The sequence below is a fragment of the Rattus rattus genome, chromosome 9 (genome assembly GCF_011064425.1).
Source record: "Rattus rattus isolate New Zealand chromosome 9, Rrattus_CSIRO_v1, whole genome shotgun sequence".
Lineage (NCBI taxonomy): Eukaryota > Metazoa > Chordata > Mammalia > Rodentia > Muridae > Rattus > Rattus rattus.
The window spans coordinates 44,344,146-44,368,131 of record NC_046162.1 but is presented as its reverse complement, the minus strand read 5'-3'; the positions used below and the strand labels follow the sequence as shown (position 1 = coordinate 44,368,131).

General features: G+C 40.2%; 1 protein-coding gene across 1 annotated transcript in view; it reads left to right on the top strand.

Moving 5' to 3' along the window:
- Nucleotides 1-23,986, top strand: part of LOC116910289 (NACHT, LRR and PYD domains-containing protein 1a-like) — a 58,409-nt gene that overhangs the window by 22,456 nt on the left and 11,967 nt on the right. Inside the window, exon 4 of the mRNA XM_032914161.1 lies at nucleotides 9,510-11,164. Within this exon, the coding sequence (XP_032770052.1) occupies nucleotides 9,510-11,164 (1,655 nt within the window). The remainder of the gene's footprint in view (nucleotides 1-9,509; nucleotides 11,165-23,986) is intronic.

Here is a 23,986-nt window from a genome sequence, read left to right as displayed (position 1 = left end):
TTGCGCTAGTAGTCTTCACTCTCTTCTATGCCTATTATGCTTAGGTTTGATCTTCTCATTGTGTCCTGGATTTCCTGTATGTTTTGGGCCAGTACCTTTTTCTGTTTTGCATTATCTTTGACAGTTGTGTCTATGATTTCTATGGAATCTTCTGCTCCTGAGATTCTCTCTTCTTTCTCTTGTATTCTGTTGGTGATGCTTGTATGTACAGCTCCTTGTCTCTTCCTTTGGTTTTCTATATCCAGGGTTGTTTCCATGTGTTCTTTCTTTATTACTTCTATTTCCATTTTTAATTCCTTCACTTGTTTGATTGTGTTTTCCTGTAATTCTTTCAGGGATTTTTGTGTTTCCTCTCTATAGGCTTCTGCTTGTTTATTTGTGTTTTCCTGCATTTCTCTAAGGGAGTTCTTTATGTCTTTCTTGAAGTCCTCCATCATCATGATCCAATGTGATTTTAAATCTAGATCTTGCTTTTCTGGTGTGTTTGGATATTCAGTGTTTCCTTTGGTGGGAGAATTGGTCTCTGATGATGCCATGTAGTCTTGGTTTCTATTCCTTGGGTTCCTGCTCTTGCCTCTTGCCAACACATTGTCTCTGGTGTTGCCTTGTTTTGCTATTTCTGACAGTGGTTAGACCGTCTTATAGGCCTGTGTGCCAGCAGTGCTCTAGACCTGTTTTCCTGTTTTCTTTCAGCCAGTTATGGTAACAGAGTGTTCTGCTTTCAGGCATGTAGTCATTTCTGCCTACTGGTTTTCAGCTGTTCCTGTGAGTGTGTGTCCTGAGTCCACCAGTCAGGTCACTTGGAGCAGAAAAGTTGGTCTTACCTCTGGTCTCGGGCCTGAAGTCACTCCTCAGAGCTGGGTTTCAGCTCTCCATGAGGGCAGCAACCACAATCGCCTGCTCAGCCTTCTCTCAGGTCCCTGTGCACAGAGGGCCCAGATGGCGCAAGGCGTTTTCCTCTAAAATCAGAATTGTTGTCCAAGAGTAGTCTCCTCTGGCTTCCCAGGTGTGTCTGCTCCTCTGAAGGTCTAGCTCTCCCTACAGGATTTGGGTGCAAGGAGCTGTTTGACAGGTCCTTCAGACCAGGTGCAGTCTGACTGCAGTATTCCTGCAGCTTGAGTGCCATAGTCTTTGTTTTTAATAGCTAAATAGTACTCCATTGTGTAAATGTACTACATTTTCTATATCCATTCCTCTGTTGAAGGGCATCTGGGTAATTTCCAGGTTCTGGCTATGATAAATAAGGCTGCTATAAATATAGTGAAGCATGTGTCCTTATTATATGTTGGAGCATCTTTTGGGTGTTTTCCCAGGAGTTGTATAGCTGGGTCGTCAGGTAGCACTATGTCCAATTTTCTGAGGAACAGCCAGACTGATTTCTACAGTGGTTATACACCTTGCAATCCCACCAACAATGGAAGAGTGTTCCTCTTTCTCCACATCCAGCCAGCATCTGCTGTCACCTGAGACTTTGATCTTAGTCATTCTGATTCCTGTGAGGGGGAATCTCAGAGTTCTTTTTGATTTGAATTTCCCTGATGACTCAGGATGTTGAATATATCTTAGGTACTTCTTGGCCATTTGATATTGGTTGAGAATTCTTTGTTTAACTCTGTAGTCAATTTTTACAAGAGTTATATGATTCTTTGAAGTTGAACTTCTTACATTCTTTGTATATATTGGATATTAACTCTCTATCAGATGTAGGATTGGTAAAGATATTCTCCCAATCTGTTGGTTACCATTTTGTCCACTTTACAGTGTCCTTTGCCTTAAAGAAGCTTTGCAATTTTATGAGGTCCCATTTGTCAATTCTTAGATCATTAGCTAATTGGTGTTCTGTTCAGGAAACTTTCCACTGTGCCCATGTGTTCCAGGCTCTTCCCCACTTTCTCTTCTATTGATTTCAGTGAATCTTGTTTTATGTAGAGGTCCTTAATCCACTTGGACTTGAGCTTTGTACAGGGTGATAAGAATGAATCATTTTGCATTCTTCTACATGCTGACCTTCAGTTGAACCAGCACCATTGGTTGAAAATGCTAACTTCTTTTCTGTTGTATAATTTTAGCTCCTTTGTCAAAGATTAAGCAACTATAGGTGTGTGGATTCATTTCTGGGTCTTCAATTCTATTCCATTGATCTATCTGCCTGTCTCTGTACCAATACTTTGCAGTTTTTATCATGATTGCTCTGTAATACAACTTGAGGTCAGGGATGATGATTCTCCCAGAAGTTCTTTGATTGTTGAGTATAGTTTTTGCTATCCTGGGATTTGTTGTTGTTGTTGTTGTTGTTTGTTTGTTTGTTTGTTTTTTTGTTATTCCAAATGAATTTGCAAATTGTTCTTTCTAAGGTCTCTGAAAATTTTTGTTGGAATTTTGATAGGGAAAGCATTGAATCTGTAGATTGCTTTTGATACGATGGCCACTTTATTTATGTTATCTCCTGCAAATCAATGAGCATGGAATATTTTTCCATCTTATGCGAGTTTCTTAAATTTCTTTCTTCAGAAACTTGAAGTTCTTGTCATACAGATCTTTCACTGGCTTGGTTAGAGTCACACCAAGGTAGTTTATATTATTTGTGGCTATTGTGAAGGGTATCCTTTGAGTAGAGGAAGGCTACTGGTTTGTTTGAGTTAATTTTATATCCAGCCACTTCGCTGAAGTTGTTTATCAGCTGTAGGAGTTTTCTGGAAGAATTTTTAGGATCACTTAAGTATACCATAATATCATCTGCAAATAGTGATATTTTGACTTCTTCCTTTTCAATTTGTATCCCTTTGACTTTGTCTTGTTGTCTGGTTGCTCTGGCTAGGACTTAGAGTAGTAGGGAGGGAGACTGGATAGCCTTGTCTAGTCCCTGAATTTAGTGGGATTGCTTCAAATTTCTCTCTGTTTAGTTTGATGTTGGTTACTGGTTTGTTGTATATTGCTTTTACTATGTTTAGGTGTAGGCCTTGAATTCCTGATCTTTCTGAGACTTTTATCATGAAGAGGGGTTGAATTTTTTTCAAATGCTTTCCCAGCATCTAATGAGATAACTGTGTGGTTTTATTTCTTTGAGTTTGTTTATATAGTGGATTACATTGATGGATTTCCATATATTGAATCATCCCTGCATCCCTGGGATGAAGCCTACTTGATCATGATGGATGATTGTTTTGATGTGTTCTTGGATCCTGTTTGGAAAAATTTTATTAAGTATTTTCGCATTGATATTCATGAGGGAAATTGGTTTGAAGTTCTCTTCCTTTGTAGGGTCTTTGTGTGGTTTAGGTATATGCAGAATTGTGGCTTCAAAGAAAGAATTGGATAGTGCTCTTCTGTTTCTATTTTGTGGAATAGTTTGAAGAGTATTGATATTAGGTCATCTCTGAAGGTCTGATAGAATTCTCCACTAAACTTATCTGGTCCTGGGCTCTTATTTGTTGGAAGACTTTTAAAGACTGCTTCTATTTCTTTAGGGGTTAAAGGCTGTTTTGATGGTTTATCTGATCCTGATTTAAATTTGGTACCTGGTATCTGTCTAAAAAATTGTCCATTTCCTCCAGATTTTCCAGTTTTGTTTTTTTGGGGGGAAGGCTTTTATAGTAGGATATGATAATTTTTTGAATTTCCTCAGTTTCTGTTGTTATGTCTCCCTTTTCATTTCTGATTTTGTAAATTTGGATACTGTCTCTCTGCCCTCTGGTTAGTCTTATTGATTTTCTCAAAGAACTGGCTCCTAGTTTTGTTGATTCTGCATAGTTCTCTTTGTTTCTTTTTTCTTCTTTTTCTTTTTATTGGATATTTTATGTATTTACTCTTTCAAATGTTATCCCTTTTCCGGTTTCCTCTGCAACCCTCCATCCCATCCCTCCCCTGCTTCTATGAGAGTGCTCCCACCCACAAACCCACCCCAACCCCTGCCCTGGCATTCTCCCACACTGGGGCATCAAGAATTCACAGGACCAAGGGCTCTTCTCCCATTGATGCCAGATAAGGCCGTACTCTGCTACATATGCAGCTGGAGCCATGGGTTCCCCCCATGTCTACTGTTTGATTGGTGGTTTTGTCCCTGGGAGCTCTGGGGTATCTGATTGGTTGATATTGTGTTCTTCCAATGGGTTTTAAACCCCTTCAACTCCTTATGTCCTCTCTTAAACTCCTCCATGCTCAGTCCAATGGTTGGCTTTAGCTCTAAGTTTGGTTATTTCCTGTTGTCTACTCCTCTTGGGTGTATTTGTTTCTTTTTGTTCTATAAATTTCAGGTGTGTCAAGCTGTTAATATGTGCTTTTTCTAATATTTTTGGAGGCACTCAGAGCTATGAGTTTTCCTCTTAGCACTGCTTTCATTGTATCCCATAAGTTTGGGTACATTGGGCCTTCATTTTCATTAAATTCTAAAAAGGCTTTAATTTCTTTATTTATTTCTTCCTTGTCCATGTTGTCATTGAGTAGAGTGTTGTTCAGCTACCATGTGTATATGTGCTTTCTGATGTTTTCATTGTTATTAAAGACCAGCATTAGTCAGTGGCGATCTGATAGGATGCATGGGGTTATTTCAAACTTTTTGTATCTATTGAGGCTCGTTTTTGAGACCGATTATATGGTCAGTTTTGGAGAAGGTACCATGAGGTGCTGAGAAGAAGGTATATTCTTTTGTTTTAGGATGAAATATTCTATAGATATCTGTTAAATCCATTTGTTTAATAACTTCTGTCAGCTTCATTATGTCTCTGTATAGTTTCTGTTTCCATGATCTGTCTATTGATGAGAGTGTGGTGTTGAAGTCTCCCACTATTATTGTGTGTGATGTAATGTGTGCTTTGAAATTTAGTAAAGTTTGTTTTATAAATGTGGGTGTCCTTGCATAAATGTGGAGCATAGATGTTCAGAATTGAGAGGTCATCTTGATAGATATTTTTTCTTCAATGAATATGAAGTGTTCTTCCTTATCTTTTTTGATAACTTTTGGTTGAAAGTTGATTTTATTTGGTATTAGAACAGCTTCTCCAGCATGTTTCTAAGGACCATTTGTTTAGAAATATTTTTCCCACCTTTAACTCTTAGGTAGTGTCTGTATTTGTCACAGAGGTATGTTTCCTGTATGCAGAAAAATGCTGGGTCCTCTTTATAGAAACAGTCTGTTAGTCTATGTCTTTTTATTGGGAAATTGAATCTATTGGTGTTAAAAGATATTAAGGAATAGAGATTGTTTCCTGTTATTTTTGTTGTTAGAGGTGGAATTATGTTTGTGTGTCTCTCTTCTTTTGGGTTTGTTGCAAGATTACTTTCTTGCCTTTTCTATGGTGTAGTTTCCCTCCTTATGTTGGAGTTTTCCATCTATTATCCTTTGTAGGGCTGGACTTGTGGAAAGATACTGTGTAGATTTGGTTTTGTCATGTAATATCTTCGTTTCTTGTCAAGGTTAATTGAGAGTTTTTCTGGATATAGTAGCCTGGCCTGGCATTTGTGTTCTCTTAGGGTCTGTATGACATCTGTACAGGATCTTCTAGCTTTCATAATATCTGTTGAGAAGTCTGGTGTAATTACCATAGGTCTACCTTTATATGTTACTTGACCTTTTACCATTACTGCTTTTAATATTATTTCTTTGTTTTGTGCATTTGGTGTCTTGACTATTATGTGATAGGAGGAATTTCTTTTCTGGCTCAATCTATTTGAAGTTCTGTGGGCTTCTTGCATGTTCATGGGCATCTCTTTCTTTAGGTTAGGGAAGTTTTATTCTATAATTTTGTTGAAGATATTTATTTGCCCTTTAAGTTGGGAATCTTCACTCTCTTCTATACCTATTATCCTTAGGTTTGATCTTCTCATTGTATTCTGGATTTCCTGGATGTTTTGGGCTAGGAGCTTTATGCGTTTTACATTTTCTTTGACTATTGTGTCAATGTTTTCCTCATGATATCTTCTGTCCCGAGATTCTCTCTTCATTATCTTGTATTCCATTGGTAATGCTTGTGTCTATGACTCCTGATCTTTCCTAGGTTTTCTATCTCCAGGGTTGTCTCCCTTGTGATTTTTTTATTGTTCCTATTTCCATTTTTAAGTCCTGGATGGTTTTATTCTATTCCTTCACAGGTTTGGTTCTGTTTTTCTGCAATTCTTTAAGGAATTTTTTATTTCCTCTTTAAGGACTTGTACTTGCTTGCCTGTGTTCTCTATATTTCTCTAAGTAGTTATTTATGTACTTCTTTTTTTTTATTAACTTGGATATTTCTTATATACATTTCGAGTGTTATTCCCTTTCCCGGTTTCCGGGCAAACATCCCCCTCCCCCCTTCTTAAAGTCCTCTATCATCATCATGTGATGTGATTTTAAATCCAAAACTTGCTTTTCCAATGTGTTCGGATATCCAGTATTTGCTGAGGTGGGAGAACTGGGTTCTGATGATGCCAAGTAGTCTTGGTTTCTGTTGCTTAGGTTCTTGTGCTTGCCTCTCGCCATCTGGTTATCTCTGGTATTAGTTGGTCTTGCTGTCTCTGACTGGATCTTGTGCCTCCTGTGGGCCTGTGAGCCTGTAATCTTAGGAGCACTTAGGAGTGCTCCTGGCAGACCAGCTCTCTCCAGGGTGGATTTGGGTTCTGTGGGCTGTGGGACAGCCTTAGCTCAGGGCACAGATGGAGACTGGAAGGGTCCCATCTCAGGCTGCTCCACAATTCCTATGGCATCTCAGGCATATGTTCTTGATTTAACATGCTCCAGTTTGTAACTGTGCACTTTGTTGAGCTTCACCTCTCCTGCCTTAATCTTGTTTCCTCCAACCAGCACATCTGAGAATTCATCCTCCACATTGTGACCGGAACAAAAATCTCATCTCATCATCTTTATTGGAAGGAACTCAAGACAAGGCAGATATTAAAGAAAAAAGATTCTAAATCTGAAAAGGAAGGAGAGGACTCAGGAGAATTATACAGGGACTAGAGAAAGATGGGAACCATGTAAAAGTCAGTTATAAGTAGAAAACTTCCAAGAACTTAAAACACTTGAAAAACAATTTAAGTATGCAAATCAAAATATGTAGAGCTAGAATACATACATGACAGAAAAGTTGTGACATTTGTCCCTGTCAGCAATGGATACATCATTAAGTAGAATATTTCCCACTTCCATCCACTTTATATGAGTTTTTATTGGCTTTCTTCTTCTTCTTCTTCTTCTTCTTCTTCTTCTTCTTCTTCTTCTTCTTCTTCTTCTTCTTCTTCTTTGTGTGTGTGTGTGTGTGTGTGTTGCATATGTAAGTACATGCATGTTTGCATGTGTGATGGCATATATGAGTGGGGAGTCACAATGTGCATGTATGTGCGAGTGAACTAAATTGATGTCAGGAATCTTCCTCAGTTGCTCTTTTATTCATGGAGGAAAAATATCCAGTCACCTACACCCAGAGCTCATCATGTAGCAAGGCTGGTTAGCCATCTTACCCTGAGGAAGCCCCCATCTCAGCTTTCTGGGTCTCAAAATATGGTAGACCAAAATGCACACTCAGCATGTAAATGGAGTCTTGGGATAAAAATTCTAGTCCACATGCTTTGGAACAAGTTTTTTAACCACCTTGCTTTTACAATATGCCTTTCCAGTCTGATTGAGCTTAAGAGAATTTAGGTGTTTGCATAATGACAGATACATTTCAGTTGGAAGGTCTTGAAGAAAGTGCTCTGAGAAGAGCTAAGGTACTTGCTCTGAGACACGCCCTGAGACAGGCAGATCTTGGCCACAGACATGAGCAGCCTGCTGGCTACACTCAGGAGGTGTTAGAAGTGTTCCTTCAGAAGACAATATGTGCAGACCTATAGATCCTGATTTCAGAGGGAAGTTGGACCCTAAAGCCAGGCCCTCAAGGGATAATTGTGTGAACTGTTGCTACACTCAGTGTTCTCACCAAATTATCTCCAACACCTCATCCATGGCAGTACAGCTACCTTGTACTTTAGGCAACTGACTGGGGTTGAGGACTGAACTTAGATTCTGATCCATAGGTCATCCTACTATCTGTCTTGTCTTGAGTTCCTTCCATTGAAGATGCTGAGATGAGATTTGTGTTGTGGTCAAAACCTGGGAAAATGAATCCTCAGATACACTGGTTAGAGGAAACAGGAGTAGAGCAAGAGAGGTGAAGCTTAGCATAGTGGGCAGTAGTAAACTCTGAAGTATGTTAATGAAGAACAAATGTCTGAATTTGGTTTTCATTGCCAGAACAGAAAACAAAAACTGGCTAACATTTTATTCTTATTTTTGGATGGTTGACTGTGTTACTGATTGAATGACTAATTGACTGATTGATTGATAGATTGATGGATTGGTTGACTGTAGCCTAGAATGGTTTCAAATTCCCCATGTAAAAAAGTTGTCCTCGAGCTCCTGATTTTTCCTGCTTCTGTCATCTGAGTAGTGAATTGTAGATCTACAGCACCATGCTCAGTTTTTTTTGTCAAACCTGCATAGTTATGGATGCTGGATGTCTATGACTGTAAACTATGACTACTCAGCATCAAAGAAGAGCATATAAAGGCAAACAGGTGCCTGCAGGAAAGAAAAAGTACTTCTCTCTGAAATGAGAAGAAAAATATTCATCAATTATGAAGGGGCCTAACTCCATGATTCCAAACACACACACTATACCTGTATCCCTTAGTCTTAAGTATCCCTTATTCATACATTGGCAACTGAGTTTCAACCTCTGTCTCAGAGGGAACAAAACACATCAAAACACTAGCCAGATACAGGACATGTTGTTACCAAAAATATCTGGAGTACAGTCAAAATACAGTTGAGATTACCAAGCCTGGGGAAAGGGGCCAAGACTATATCCTGAAACATGAACTCTATGGCATTCCTAGACCTTCCTATCAGATCAGACTCTCAAAACTTCAGTGCGATGTTTTCAGGACTGCAATGATGGATATGATAAGATTTGTCAGGAGCAGACATCCACTCCACTGTCTATAATCTCCACGTTACTCCGCAGCCTCCTACAGGGAGAGACAACAGCCACCAAATCACAGAGAGTAAAGATGAGCTCAGTGGAGCTACTGGATCATCTCATAGGCTGAATGAAGACAAACTCGTGTCTGTGAACTTAACCCTTTACTCTCAGCCTGGTCTGGCACAGAGTAAGAAAATGATAAATGTCTGAAGCATGAATGAAAATCAGACAGCATTATTATTAGTCACATGACCATTTGAAGTAGAATCTTCTCCTCTAAACTCACATAATCTGCCCTACACTTTTCAGATATACCAATGCCTACAGCGTATATGATGTACAGTTTAGACAGATGACTAAACACATCCATATTATAAAGGATCAAAAAAGGATGGAAGAAATGCAGGCAGGAAGGTAGGAGGAAAAGAAATAGGAAAAGACAAAAAGCAAGAAAGGGAGGGAGGGAGGAAGGGAGGGAGGAGGAGGGGAGGGAGGGAGGAGGGAGGATTAAATGAACACACAAACACTAGTGTAAATACTTCTGCTCAAATTTCTTCCATTGCATTACCCTTCCAGAAGTATATAAAAGCAAGGAGAGAGACACTTTACCCCACATGGTCACTGAAAGGAGAAAATTTGTTCCAAAATTTCACAAACCTACTACTCTTCCAAAACTTGTGCCCAAGAAGCTCAGAGAACATGGTCAGGAAAAGCTGGCATTCCTGTGCACCAGAAGAAGGACATATGATTGAGATTCAAGACTTATTTGGCCCAAGCATAGGTACTCAGAAAAAGCCTCAATTAGTCATAATAGAGGGGGCTGCTGGGATTGGGAAGTCAACACTGGCCAGGCAGGTGAGGAGAGCCTGGGAAGAAGGCCAGCTCTACAGGGATCGCTTCCAGCATGTCTTCTTCTTCAGCTGCAGAGAGCTGGCCCAGTGCAAGCAGCTGAGTCTGGCTGAGCTCATAGCACAAGGCCAGGAAGTGCCCACAGCTCCCATCAGTCAGATCCTGTCTTGCCCTGAGAAGCTGCTCTTCATCCTGGATGGCATAGACGAGCCAGCATGGGTCTTGGAGGACCAGAATCCTGAGCTATGTGTGCACTGGAGTCAAGCACAACCTGTGCACACACTGCTGGGGAGTTTGCTGGGGAAATCCATCCTTCCTGAGGCTTCCTTAATGCTCACAGCTCGGACACCAGCTCTACAGAAAATCATTCCTTCCTTGGAGCAGCCATGTCAGGTGGAAGTCCTAGGATTCAAAAAGGTTGAACGGGAGGACTACTTCTACAAATATTTTGCAGAAGAAAGAGATGCAATTACTGCTTTTAGATTGGTTGAATCTAACCCAGTGCTCCTGACCCTATGTGAGGTGCCCTGGGTGTGCTGGTTGGTCTGCACTTGCCTGAAAAAGCAGATGCAGCAGGGTGGAATACTCTCACTGACCTCACAGACCACCACAGCCCTCTGCCTGAAATACCTTTCCCTGACAATCCCAGGTCAGCACCTGAGGACCCAGCTTAGGACCCTCTGCTCACTGGCTGCTGAGGGGATCTGCCAAAGAAGGACCCTGTTCAGTGAAAGCGACCTCTGTAAGCAAGGGTTAGCAGAGGATGCCATTGATACTTTCCTGGAGATCGGTGTCCTTCAAAGGCAGCCCAGCTCTCTGAGCTACAGCTTTGCCCACTTGTGTCTCCAGGAGTTCTTTGCAGCGATGTCCTACATCTTGGAGGATAGTAAAGAAAGATTTGGTGATATGGAAAATGACAGAGTTATAGAAACACTGGTAGAATGGTATGGAAGACAAAACCTGTTTGAGGCACCCACTGTGCGCTTCCTATTTGGTCTTTCGAGTAAGAAGGGATTGAAAGAAATGGAAAAGTTCTTTTCCTGCAACCTTCCTGGGAAGAAAAAGTTTACACTGCTATGGCTCATCCTAGGGAAATCCCAAACCCATCCACCACATTGTCTAGGTTTGCTCCACTGTCTGTATGAAAATCAAGAAAAAGAGTTCCTGACACACATGTTGCATGATCTTCAAGGATCAGTAGTGCCTGGCACAAATGATAGGGCATATACAGTGCTCCAGACAAACGTGAAGCACCTGGTGATACAGACAGACATGGAGCTCATGGTGGTCACTTTCTGCATTCAGTTCTCTCATGTGAGGAGTCTTCAGCTGAACAGGAAAGGACAGCAGGAACAGAAGTTGCTGGCCCCCAGGATGGTTCTGTGAGTATCTAGACACAACCCATTCTCCAGATTCTCTGTGGATCCCATGAGCCCACATGTTCTAAGCATTTCACTATTTGCTTTGGTGTGCTTGATTATGGGATGGAACTATGAACTTGTCTCTCCCTGTGCTTTGTTGAGGACCACCCAGCTGCACTTATTCAAATCATTTTCATCTTTTATGGAGTTCCAATGACCATAGTTACAGATCCTCCCTCTTAATATGCTTTCTATCTGAAATATAGCTTATCCTGCAAGTACCATCTGCTCTTCCCATGAAGGTAACCTGGACTCTGAGATCTTTCCCCATAACCTAAGAATGTATATGTATTAGAGTCCCTATGGTATCACTGCCCAGATAATAAGTGTATGTGTCAATGAAGGCAGTCTGGCCCTGGGACTCACCTGAAAGAGTCCCTAACTTCCCGCCAATCCCAGCAGCAAGGTCGAGTTCTTCCATGATTTGCTACCCCTGTACAATAGTGGTTACTTAGTATCAGTATGTGTCTCACCTCCCTCTATGTGATTCACTCCATAAATATTCATTATTATTTTATACAATAACCTAACAATCAATCACAAGAGAAGATATGCAATTGTTGTCCAAGGATCACAGAAACTGGGAAGAAAGACAGCCAACTACTCTAATTACATAGGGAGTGACTCTTACCACGACTAAGCACATAGTGGGTATAAAAAAAGGAGTGTTTATTTACATAGAGAGATCTCAGAGGAGAGGTAGTAATGTTTTTAAATAAGTCTTCTGTTTTCACAAGTTGAAACATTCTCTCCTAATAATCTGATCTGGACTAGCTGGCATAAGTCTGAAATTTCATCATTCAGGAGGTTAAAACAGGAAGAGTCCTTGTTCAGGACTTTAACACCAGTTTTGACAATAAAGCAAAAGCTCTTGTGAAAACCAAATGACCTGAAAGTAGTGAAGCGACTGTGAGAGAACAGGAAAGGTTGAGAAGGGGGAAGTAGGGAAAAGAGTAAATGTAATCAAACCATGTTACACACAGGCAGGAAGGTGTCTCCATGACTCTTTTATATGATTAGGATTGACTAATAAAAACATACTTGCAGAAAAGTGATGGTATACCAATGATCAAAATAACAAAGTTTGGTATCAGCCAGAATTCTACTTCTCAAAGAAGACAGCACTAAGAATTGGAGAAGCTGGGCTCGACTGTTATTGGAAACTCAGAAAGCAGAGGCAAGAAGGCCAGATATCCCTGTCTAGCCTGGGATTCATAGTGTGATGCTGTCTCAAAATATCATGGACTAAGGATGGAACTCACTGGTAGAGGGATTGCTTATTGTGTTGGATAATTTTCTTTTGCTGTGATCAAACACCATGGTCAAGGCAACTTTTACAAGAGTTGATTTGGGTTCATGGTCCCAGAGGGATCAGGGTCCATCATGGCACAGGGAAAGCATGGTGACTGGAGCAGCAGCTGAGAGCTTGTACCACAAGCAGGAAGCAGAAGCCATGTAGTGGGAATGGCTCAAGAATTTGAAATATTTTTATTATTACCATTAATTAAGTTATTTACCTGCTTTAAGTCAAGACTCCAGCTTCCCCTCACTCTACTCCTCCTACTCTCACCTTATTTCCTCCCACTAATCCCTCCTCCACTTGTTCTCAGAGAAGAGGAGGCCTCCTATGGATATCAACCAGCCTTGGCATATCAACTTGAAATAGGACTAGGTGCATCTTCTTCTATTTAGGCTAGACAAAGCAAGACAGTTAGAAGATCCAAAGGCAATGTAGTTAGAGAAAGGCCCTGCTCCCACTTAAGGAGCCCCTCCTGAAAACTCATTTGCAGAAACATATATCCATCCAGTGTATTCTCTCTGTTGGCAGCTCAGTCTCTATGAGACCCTATGGACCCAGCTTAGTTGATTCTGTAGGTATCCTTGTGATGTCCTTGGTGACTCTGGCTCTGTCGATCATTCCTCTCCCTTTCAACAGGATTCCCCAAACTCCATGTAATGTTTGACTGTATGTCTCTGCTTCAATTTTCATCAGTTGCTGAGTGAAGCCTCTCAGAGGACAGTTATGCTAGGCTCCTATCTTCAAGTATAGGAGAATATCATTAGCAGTGTCGGGCGTGGGCTCCCTCTCATGGCATAGGTCTCAAGTTGGTCCAGGCATTACTTGGCCTTCTCTCAAAATCTGCTGCATCTTTTACCCTTGCCTATCTTGTACATGGGAAGAATTGTGAGTCTGTTTTTTGACTGTGTTTGTGTCTCAATCCCTCCATTGAAATCACCAGAGTTCTATTATTTGTGTAGGATTCTTTTAGCTATCCTGGGTTTTTGTTTTTCCACCCAACATGAAGTTGGGTATTGTTCTTTTGGTTTTTTCTCCATATTTATTAAATTGGGTATTTCTTATTTACATTTCAATTGTTATTACCTTTCCTGGTTTCCAGGCCAACATCTCCCTAACCCCCTCCCCTTCTATATAGGTGTTCCCCTCCCCATCCTCCCCCATCACCACTCTCCCCCAACAATCACCTTCACTGGGGGTTCAGTCTTGGCAGGACCAAGGGCTTCCCCTTCTACTGGTGCCCTTACTAGGATATTCATTGCTACCTATGAGGTTGGAGCCAAGGGTCCTTCCATGTATAGTCTTTGGGTAGTGGCTTAGTCCCTGAAAGCTCTGGTTGGTTGGCATTGTTGTTCACATGGGGTCTCAAACCCTGCGAGCTCTTTCAGTCCTTTGATTCCTTCAACAGGGGTCCCGTTCTCAGTTCAGTGGTTTGCTGCTGGCATTCGCCTATGTATTTGTTATATTCTGGCTGTATCTCTCAGGAGAGATCTACATCCGGTTCCTGTCAGCCTGCACTTCTGTTTCATCCATCTTATCTAGTTTGGTGGCTGTATATGTATGGGCCACATGTGGGGCAGGCTCTGAATGGGTGTTCCTTCAACCTCTGTTCTAAACTTTACCACCCTATTCCCTCCGAAGGGTATTCTTGTTCCCCTTTTAAAGGAGTAAAGAATTCGCATTTTGGTCATCCTTCTTGAGTTTCATGTGTTCTGTGCATTTAGGGTAATTCGAGCATCTGGACTAATATCCACTTATTAGTGAGTGCACACCATGTGTGTTATTCTGTGATTGGTTTACCTCACTCAGGATGATATTTTCCAGTTCCATCCATTTGCCTTTGATTTTCATAAAGTCATTGTTTTTTTTTTTTTATTAACTTGAGTATTTCTTATGTACATTTTTAGTGTTATTCCCTTTCGGTTTCGGACAAACATCCCTTCCCTCCCCCTTCCTTATGGGTGTTCCTCCCCCCTCCCCCCCATTGCGCCCCCTCCCCCGACAGTCTAGTTCACTGGGGGTTCAGAATTAGCAGGACCCAGGGCTTCCCCTTCCACTGGTGCTCTTACTAGGATATTCATTGCTACCTATGAGGTCAGAGTCCAGGGTCAGTCCATGTATAGTCTTTAGGTAGTGGCTTAGTCCCTGGAAGCTCTAGTGGCTTGGCATTGTTGTACATATAGGGTCTCGAGCCCCTTCAAGCTCTTCAGTTCTTTCTCTGATTCCTTCAACGGGGTCCTGTTCTCAGTTCAGTGGTTTGCTGCTGGCATTAAGCCTCTGTATTTGCTGTATTCTGGCTGTGTCTCAGGATGGATCTACATCCGGCTCCTGTCGGTCTGCACTTCTTTGCTTCATCCATCTTGTCTAATTGGGGGCTGTATATGTATGGGCCACATGTGGGGCAGGCTCTGAATGGGTGTTCCTTCAGTCTCTGTTTTAATCTTTGCCTCTCTCTTCCCTGCAAAGGGTATTCTTATTCCCCTTTTAAAGAAGGTGAAGCCTTCACATTTTTGATCATCCATCTTGAGTTTCATTTGTTCTAGGCATCTAGGGTAATTCAAGCATTTGGGCTAATAGCCACTTATCAGTGAGTGCATACCATGTATGTCTTTCTGTGATTGGGTTAGCTCACTCAGGATGATATTTTCCAGTTCCAACCATTTGCCTCTGAATTTCATAAAGTCATGTTGTTTTGATAGCTGAGTAATATTCCATTGTAGATGTACCACATTTTCTGTATCCATTCCTCTGTTGAAGGGCATCTGGGTTCTTTCCAGCTTCTGGCTATTATAAATAAGGCTACGATATGAACATATTGGAGCATGTGTCTTTGTTATATGTTGGGGCATCTTTTGCCCAAGAGAGGTATAGCTGGGTCCTCAGGTAGTTCAATGTCCAATTTTCTGAGGAACCTCCAGACTGATTTCCAGAATGGTTGTACCAGTCTGCAATCCCACCAACAATGGAGGAGTGTTCCTCTTTCTCCACATCCTCTCCAGCATTTACTGTCATCTGAGTTTTTGATCTTAGCCATTCTCTCTGGTGTGAGGTGAAATCTCAGGGTTGTTTTGATTTGCATTTCCCTTATGACTAAAGATGTTGAACATTTCTTTAGGTGTTTCTCAGCCATTCGGCATTCCTCAGCTGTGAATTCTTTGTTTAGCTCTGAAACCCATATTCAAAAATGGGGCATTGTTCTTTTAAGGTCTGTAAAGCATTGTGTTAGTATTTTGATGGAAATTGTAATGAATCTGTAGGTTGCTTTTGTTAGGATGGCCATTTTTACTGTTAGTCCTACTGATCCTGGGGAGATCTTTCCATCTTCTATTTTCTTCAGTTTCTTCAAAAATGTAAAGTTCTTGTCATAGAGGTCTTCCATTTTCTTGGTTAGAGTTATTCAAAGTATTTATGGCTATTGTGAAGGATGGTGTTCCCTAATTTCTTTCTTAACACACTAGTTGCTTTTGTTTGTTTGTTTGTTTTTTGTTTATTTGTTTCACAGGCCAGTTACTAGTATTTTTTTGGTTTGTTGCATTTTTGGTTTTGTTTGACTTGGTTTTTTAGGTTTCTTGTTACTGTTTTGTTTTCCCCTTTTTTGAATTTTTGTTTCGTTTTGTTTGTTATTTTTTGTCTGTTTTGTTGTTTTAATTAATTGTGTATCCAGCCACTCTGCTGAAGGTGTAGGAGAGTTCTCTGATAGAACTTTTGGGGTTACTACCATATCATCTTCCTTCCCAGTTTGTATCTCTTTTGTGCCCTTTAGTTGTGTTATTGATCTAGTTAAGACTTCAAGTTCTGTATTGAATAGATATGGAGACAATGGACTGCCTTGTCTTGTACGATTTTAGTGTAATTGTTTAAAGTTTCCTCCATTAAGTTAATGTTGAGTTTACATATGGGTCTTTTTTTTCCTATTCTAACAAAATTTAATTAAAACATTTGATATATTAGGATGTTAACAAAACTATGTGTCAGAATAAGATGTCACTTTACAAGTTAATTAGAAACTATGATTTTGAGAGAAAAATTAATTATTATATATGATATATTATATCTATATCTTATTTTAAATATTTTTCCATCTTTATTAACTTGAGTATTTCTTATTTACATTTTGATTATTATTCCCCTTCCTGGTTTCCGGGCCAACATCCCTCTAACCCCTCCCCCTCCCCTTCTATATGGGTGTTCCCCTCCCCATCCTCCCCCATCACCACTCTCCCCCAACAATCACCTTCACTGGGGGTTCAGTCTTGGCAGGACCAAGGGCTTCCCCTTCTACTGGTGCCCTTACTAGGATATTCATTGCTTCCTATGAGGTTGGAGCCCAGGGTCAGTCCATGTATAGTCTTTGGGTAGTGGCTTAGTCCCTGGAAGCTCTGGTTGGTTGGCATTGTTGTTCATATGGGGTCTGAGGCCCCTTCAAGCTTCTTCCAGTTCTTTCTCTGATTCCTTCAACGGGGGTCCCATTCTCAGTTCAGTGCTTTAATGAGGGCATTAGTTTATGTATTTGCTGTATTCTGGCTGTGTTTCTCAGGAGAGATCTACATCTGGTTCTGTCTGCCTGCACTTCTTTGCTTCATCCATCTTATCTAATTTGGTGGCTGTATATGTATGGGTCACATGTGGGGCAGGCTCTGAATGGGTGTTCCTTCTGCCTCTGTTCTAAACTTTGCCTCCTTATTCCCTGCCAAGGGTATTCTTGTTCCCCTTTTAAAGAAGGAGTGAAGCATTCGCATTTTGGTCATCCTTCTTGAGTTTCATGTGTTCTGTGCATTTAGAGTAATTCAAGCATTTGGGCTAATATCCACTTATCAATGAGTGCATACCATGTGTGCATACCATGTGTGTTTTTCTGTGATTGGGTTACCTCACTCAGGATGATATTTTCCAGTTCCATCCATTTGCCTATGAATTTCATAAAGTCATTGTTTTTGATAGCTGAGTAATATTCCAGTGTGTAGATGTACCACATTTTCTGTATCCATTCCTCTGTTGAAGGGCATCTGGGTTCTTTCCAGCTTCTGGCTATTATGAATAAGGCTGCTATGAACATAGTGGAGCACGTGTCTTTGTTATATGTTGGGGCATCTTTTGGGTATATGCATAAGAGAGGTATAGCTGGGTCCTCAGGTAGTTCAATGTCCAGTTTTCTGAGGAACCTCCAGATTGATTTCCAGAATGGTTGTACCAGTCTGCAATCCCACCAACAATGGAGGAGTGTTCCTCTTTCTCCACATCCTCGCCAGCATCTGCTGTTGCCAGAGTTGTTGATTTTAGCCATTCTGACTGATGTGAGGTGGAATCTCAGGGTTGTTTTGATTTGCATTTCCCTTATGACTAAAGATGTTGAACATTTCTTTAGGTGCTTCTCAGCCATTCAGCATTCCTCAGCTGTGAATTCTTTGTTTAGCTCTGAACCCCATTTTTAATAGGGTTATTTGTCTCCCTGCAGTCTAACTTCTTGAGTTCATTGTATATTTTGGATATAAGCCCTCTATCTGTTGTAGGATTGGTAAAGACCTTTTCCCAATCTGTTGGTTGCCATTTTGTCCTAACAAGAGTGTCCTTTGCCTTACAGAAGCTTTGCAGCTTTATGAGATCCCATTTGTCGATTCTTGATCTTAGAGCATAAGCCATTGGTGTTTTGTTCAGGAAATTTTTTCCAGTGTCCATGTGTTCAAGATGCTTCCCCACTTTTTCTTCTATTAGTTTGAGTGTATCTGGTTTGATGTGGAGGTCCTTGATCCACTTGGACTTAAGCTTTGTACAGGGTGATAAGCATGGATCGGTCTGCGTTCTTCTACATGCTGACCTCCAGTTGAACCAGCTCCATTTGCTGAAAATGCTATCTTTTTCCATTGGATGGTTTTGGCTCCTTTGTCAAAAATCAAGTGCCCATAGGTGTGTGGGTTCATTTCTGGGTCTTCAATTCTGTTCCATTGGTCTATCTGTCTGTCTCGGTACCAATACCATGCAGTTTTTATAACTATTGCTCTGTAATACTGCTTGAGTTCAGGGACAGTGATTCCCCCAGAAGTCCTTTTATTGTTGAGGATATTTTTAGCTATCCTGTGTTTTTTGTTATTCCAGATGAATTTGCAAATTGTTCTAACTCTCTGAAGAATTGGATTGGTCCATATTTCTTTAAGGGATTTATTCATTTCCTTTTAATGGGTTCTAACATCTTCATAAGATTGGATTGAAGGTCATTTTCTTGTGCTTCACTGTGTTAGGGTTATCCATGACTTGCTGTAGTTGGATAGCTGGGCTCTGGTGGTGTCATATTATGCCAACCCTTGTTGACTCTTTTATTATGCTGGCCACTAACCCTCTGTCTTTTGCAGTTATTATATTCTTTGGTGCTGATTTCTGACATTATCTTTGTTGATGGATTTTTGGGGATTTTCCTTGGTTTGTGTTTCCTCTCTGACTACTACCCGAGTTGCCTGAAGTTCTGGTGAATTACAACACTTCTGGTCCATTAGGATTTCTCCCCTGGAGAATTTGTGGACTGCATAGTTCCTGGGGTTTCAGCTGCTCATCTTGTTTCTGGGGATTATGGTACCAGTGTCCAGGATACTTGGTGTCACAAAAGCCTTTGGGAAAACAGGCAGAATTATGAACCATGAAATGGACTTCAGTGGGTGGGTACAGTTTAAGGTTGTTGGGTGTATTTTAAAGGAACTTGACAGGCAAGGGCTTGGAGTGGGTTCTGTGGTACCTGCAAGCTTCTTGAAATAGATGCAGAATAGTGAGCCTGAAATGGAGTTCAAGGAACAGGATGAAGTTTACCATTCATGGATGTGCTTTAGGGTATCCAGATGCAAATCACTGGGTCTTGCTTGGTTGTCCCTGAGGCCTGCAGGCTTCTGGGAATGCAGGCAGAGTAGTGAGCTGTAAAATGAAACAGGAGATAGACAGGGGCAGGGCTTTGGAATTTTAAAACCTGTCCCCAGTCTCACATACTTGCTGACACAAAATCGTACCACCTAAGCATCCCCCAAAGAGTGCCATGAGTTGAACAAAACATTCAAATGCCCATGATTCAGTGTGACATTTCATTCAAAGCACCACATCTAGCAAGCACAAGATCCTGGTGTTGAGCCACAGCAGAAAAGAAAAATTGTGTTATACCCTTTAATTTATTCTCTGCATACTTGCTTATGGGGAAACTGAGTCACACTTTATCTGTTATCTTATATTCACATTAGTTTTCTTAATGAATAAAGGTTGTCTTCTCCTGGAACTAAAAGTCTAGAACAGTATCATTCTGAAAAACCTACCGAGAATAATGCCTGCAGAGAATAACATGATCAAACAGGTCATGTTCCTATTATTGGCCATTTTAAGTGTCTATAGTTATTAAAAGTTAGTCTTGAAGAGCTTCATTCAGATGTGGCAGGTAGAAGTCATCCAATGTAAAAATTGAGAAGAAATCTGAGTATGTAGAGAGATAGAGGCCAGATAGAGAAGGAGAAACCAGGAACACCCTTCTGCTGGAAAAGAACAGTGCCATTAGGACCATTGGGTGATCCCATGGGAAAGTGAAAGTCTTAAGCTGCTAGTAAGCAAGTAAAGTTGAGAGGGAAAGTCAGCCAGACAAGGCCAAAAGTAGATGGCCATTGCACATAACAAAAACAGGTCAAACGTAAAATTGGCCAAAGCCAAGGGAAGGGAAAGGACCAGCTCAGGAAATTAAGGCATCAAAAATGGCAGAGTCAGCAATTTCTCTCTATGTGGCTTATAATGATACCCCATGCTTTTTAAATAATATATTCTGTATTTCCATGTTCATTTGATGTAAATACTGAGAATGGATCAAAACTGCCATCCTCTGGGGAATAGGAGAGTGAGTCAGCAAAAAAGAACACTTGCTGCTCTTTCAGAAGATATGGATCCATTCCAAGCACCCACATTAGATGGCTCACACTACCTTAACCATAGTCTCAGAGAATGCCAAGCACAGCTTCTAGTCTCTGCTGGCTCCTACATTCATATAGGGTACAGACAAGCAGGCATACTATCATACATATGAAGTAAAAATACATAAATCCTCATTTTAAAAAATCATTCTTTGAGCCTTCCGGGGGCCATCTGTATCCAGAGCTGCAGCTGTTCAGCCTTCAGTCAAAAAAAACCTGCCTGCAGAGACAAATCTGCCAGGAGCACTCTCCCTCCTAAACCCATAGCCCACAGGTGGGACCCCATTTTCTTTCCATTGACTGTCCAAGGAGAGACCTGCTGGGAGTGCATGGGGCATAGGAGCCCCAAGGCAGCCTAGGAAAGAATGCTTCCAGTCTCTATCTGCTCCCAGAGCTAAAGCAGTCCCACACTACTCAGACCCAAAACCTGCCAGCAGAGAGCTTGTCTGCCAGGAGTCCTCTCACTCCAAAGATAACAGGCTCACAGGTTCACAGGAGGGACAAGCTCCAGTCAGAGACAACAAGACCAACTAGCATCAGAGATAACCAGATGGTGAGAGGCAAGCACAAGAACCAAGACTACTTGGCATCATTAGAACCCAGTTCTTACACCACAGCAAATACTGAATATCCCAACACACAAGAAAAGCAAGTTTTGGATTTAAAATCCCATCTCATGATGATGATAGAGGACTTTAAGAAGGACATTAATAGCTCCCTTTAAAAAATACAGGACAACACAGGTAAACAAGTACAAGCCCTTAAAGAAAAAACACAAAAAAAAAATCCTTTAAAAAGTTACAGAGAAACAAAACCAAACAGGTGGGGAAATTGAACGAAATCATCTAGGATCTAAAAATGGAAATAGAAACAATAAAGAAATGACAAATAGAGAGAACCTTGGAGATAGAAAACCTAGGAAAGAGATCAGGAGTCATAGACACAAGCATTACCAACAAAATACAAGAGATTGAAGAGAAAATCTCAGGGACAGAAGATACCATAGAAAACATTGACACAATAGTCAAAAAATTTCAAAAAACAAAAAGTTCCTAACTGAAAACATCCAGGAAACCCCAGACACAATGAGAAGATCAAACCTAAGAATAAAAAAATAATAATAATAAAAATAAAAAATAAAAAGTAAATATCTTCAACAAAATTATAGAATAAAACTTCTCAACCTAAAGAAAGAGATGCCCATGAACATGCAAGAAGCCCACAGAACTCCAAATAATTTGGACCAGAAAAGAAATTTCTCCCATCACATAATAGTCAAACACCAAATGTCCAAAACAAAGAAAGAATATTAAAAGCAGTAAGGAGAAAAGGTCTAATAGCAAATAATGGCAGAGCTATCAAAATTACACTAGACTTCTCAACAGAGACTATGAAAGCTAGAAGATTCTGACAGATGTCATACAGATCCTAAGAGAACACAAACACAAGCCCAGGCTACTAACTATATCCAGAAAAGCTCTCAATTACTGTAGATGGAGAAACCAAGATATTCCATGACAAAACCAAATTTACACAATATCTTTCCAATAATCTAGCCCTACAAAGGATAATAGATGGAAAAGTCCAACACAAGGAGGGAAACTACATCCTACAAAAAGCAAGAAAGTACTCTTCTTGCAACAAATCCAAAAGAAGATAGCAAAACAAACATAATTCCACCTCTAACAACAAAAATGACAGGAAACAATCACTATTCCTGAATATCTCTTGACATCAATGAACTCAATTCCCCAATAAAAAGACAGAGACTAACAGACTGGATATGCAAACAGGACCCAGCACTTTTTTCTGTATACAGGAAACATACCTCAGTGACAAAGACAGACACTACCTCAGAGTAAAAGGCTGGGAAAATTTTTTCCACGCAAATGGTGCCAAGAAACAAGTTGGAGTAGCCCTTCTAATAAAGTTAACTTTCAACCACAAGTTATCAAAAAAGATAAGGAAGAACATTTCCTATGCATCAAAGGAAAAATCTACCAAGATGAACTCTCAATTCTGAACATCTATGCTTCAAATGCAAGAAAACCCACATTAATACAAGAAACTTTACTAGAACTCAAAGCATACATTACACCACACACAATAATAGTGGGAGACTTCAACACAACACTATCATCAATGTACAGATAATGGAAACAGAAACTAAGCAGATACAGTGAAACTAGAAGACATTATGGAACAAATGGATTTAACAGATGTCTCTAGAATGTTTGATCCTAAAACAAAAGAATATACCTTCTTCTCAGCACTTCATGGTACCTTCTCCTAAATTGACCATATAATTGGTCACAAAACCAGCCTGAATAATCCCATGCACTCTATCAGATCACTATGAACTAAGGCTGGTCTTCAATAACAAACAACAAAAACAACAGAAAGCCCACATACACATGGAAGCTGAATAATGCTCTACTCAATGACAACATGGTCAAGGAATAAAGAAAGAAAGGAATTAAAGACACTTTTAGAACTTAATGAAAATGAAGTTCCAACATACCCAAACTTATGGGACACAATGAAAGCAGTGCTAAGAGGAAAACTCATAGCTCTGAGTGCCTCCAAAAACAAACTGGAGAGAGCATACACTAACAGCTTGACAGCACACCTGAAAGCTCTAGAACAAAAAGAAGCAAATACAACCAACAGAAGTAGACAACAGGAAATAAAAAAATAAAAACAGAAAGGACTATAGAAAGAATCAATAAAATCAGGAACTGGTTCTTTGAGAAAATCAACAAGATAGATAAACCCTTAGCCAGACTAACCAGAGGGCACAGAGACAGTATCCAAATTTACAAAGTCAGAAACAAAAAGGGAGACATAACAACAGAAACTGAAGAAATTCAAAAAATTATCAGATCCTACTTTAAAAAAAAGCCTATATTCAACAAAACTGGAAAGTCTGGGGGAAATGGACAATTTTCTAGACAATTACCAGGTGCCAAAGTTAAATCACGATCAGATAAACCATTTAAACATACCCATAACCCCTAAAGAAATACAAGCAGTCATTAAAAGTCTCCCAACTATAAAAAACCCAGGACCAGATGGGTTAGTGCAGAATTCTATCAGACCTTCAAATAAGACCTAATACTAATACTCTTCAAACTATTCCACAAAGTAGTAACAGAAGCAACACTACCCAATTCTTTCTTTGAAGCTACAATTACACTTATACCTACACCACACAAAGACCCTACAAAGAAAGAGAACTTCAGACCAATTTCCCAGATGAATGTTGATGTAAAAATACTCATTAAAATTCCCCCAAACAGAATCCAAGAACACATCAGCATGATAAAGTAGGTTTCATCCAAGAGATGCAGAAATGGTTGAATATATGTAAATTCATCAACGTAATTCACTATACAAACAAACTCTATGAAATAAAACCACATCATTTGATACTGAGAAAGCATTTGACAAAATTCAAATTCGTGATAAAAGTCTTGAAAAGATGAGGAATTCAAGGCCCATATCTAAACATAGTAAAAGCAATATACAGCAAACCATAGCTAACATCAAACTAAATGGAGG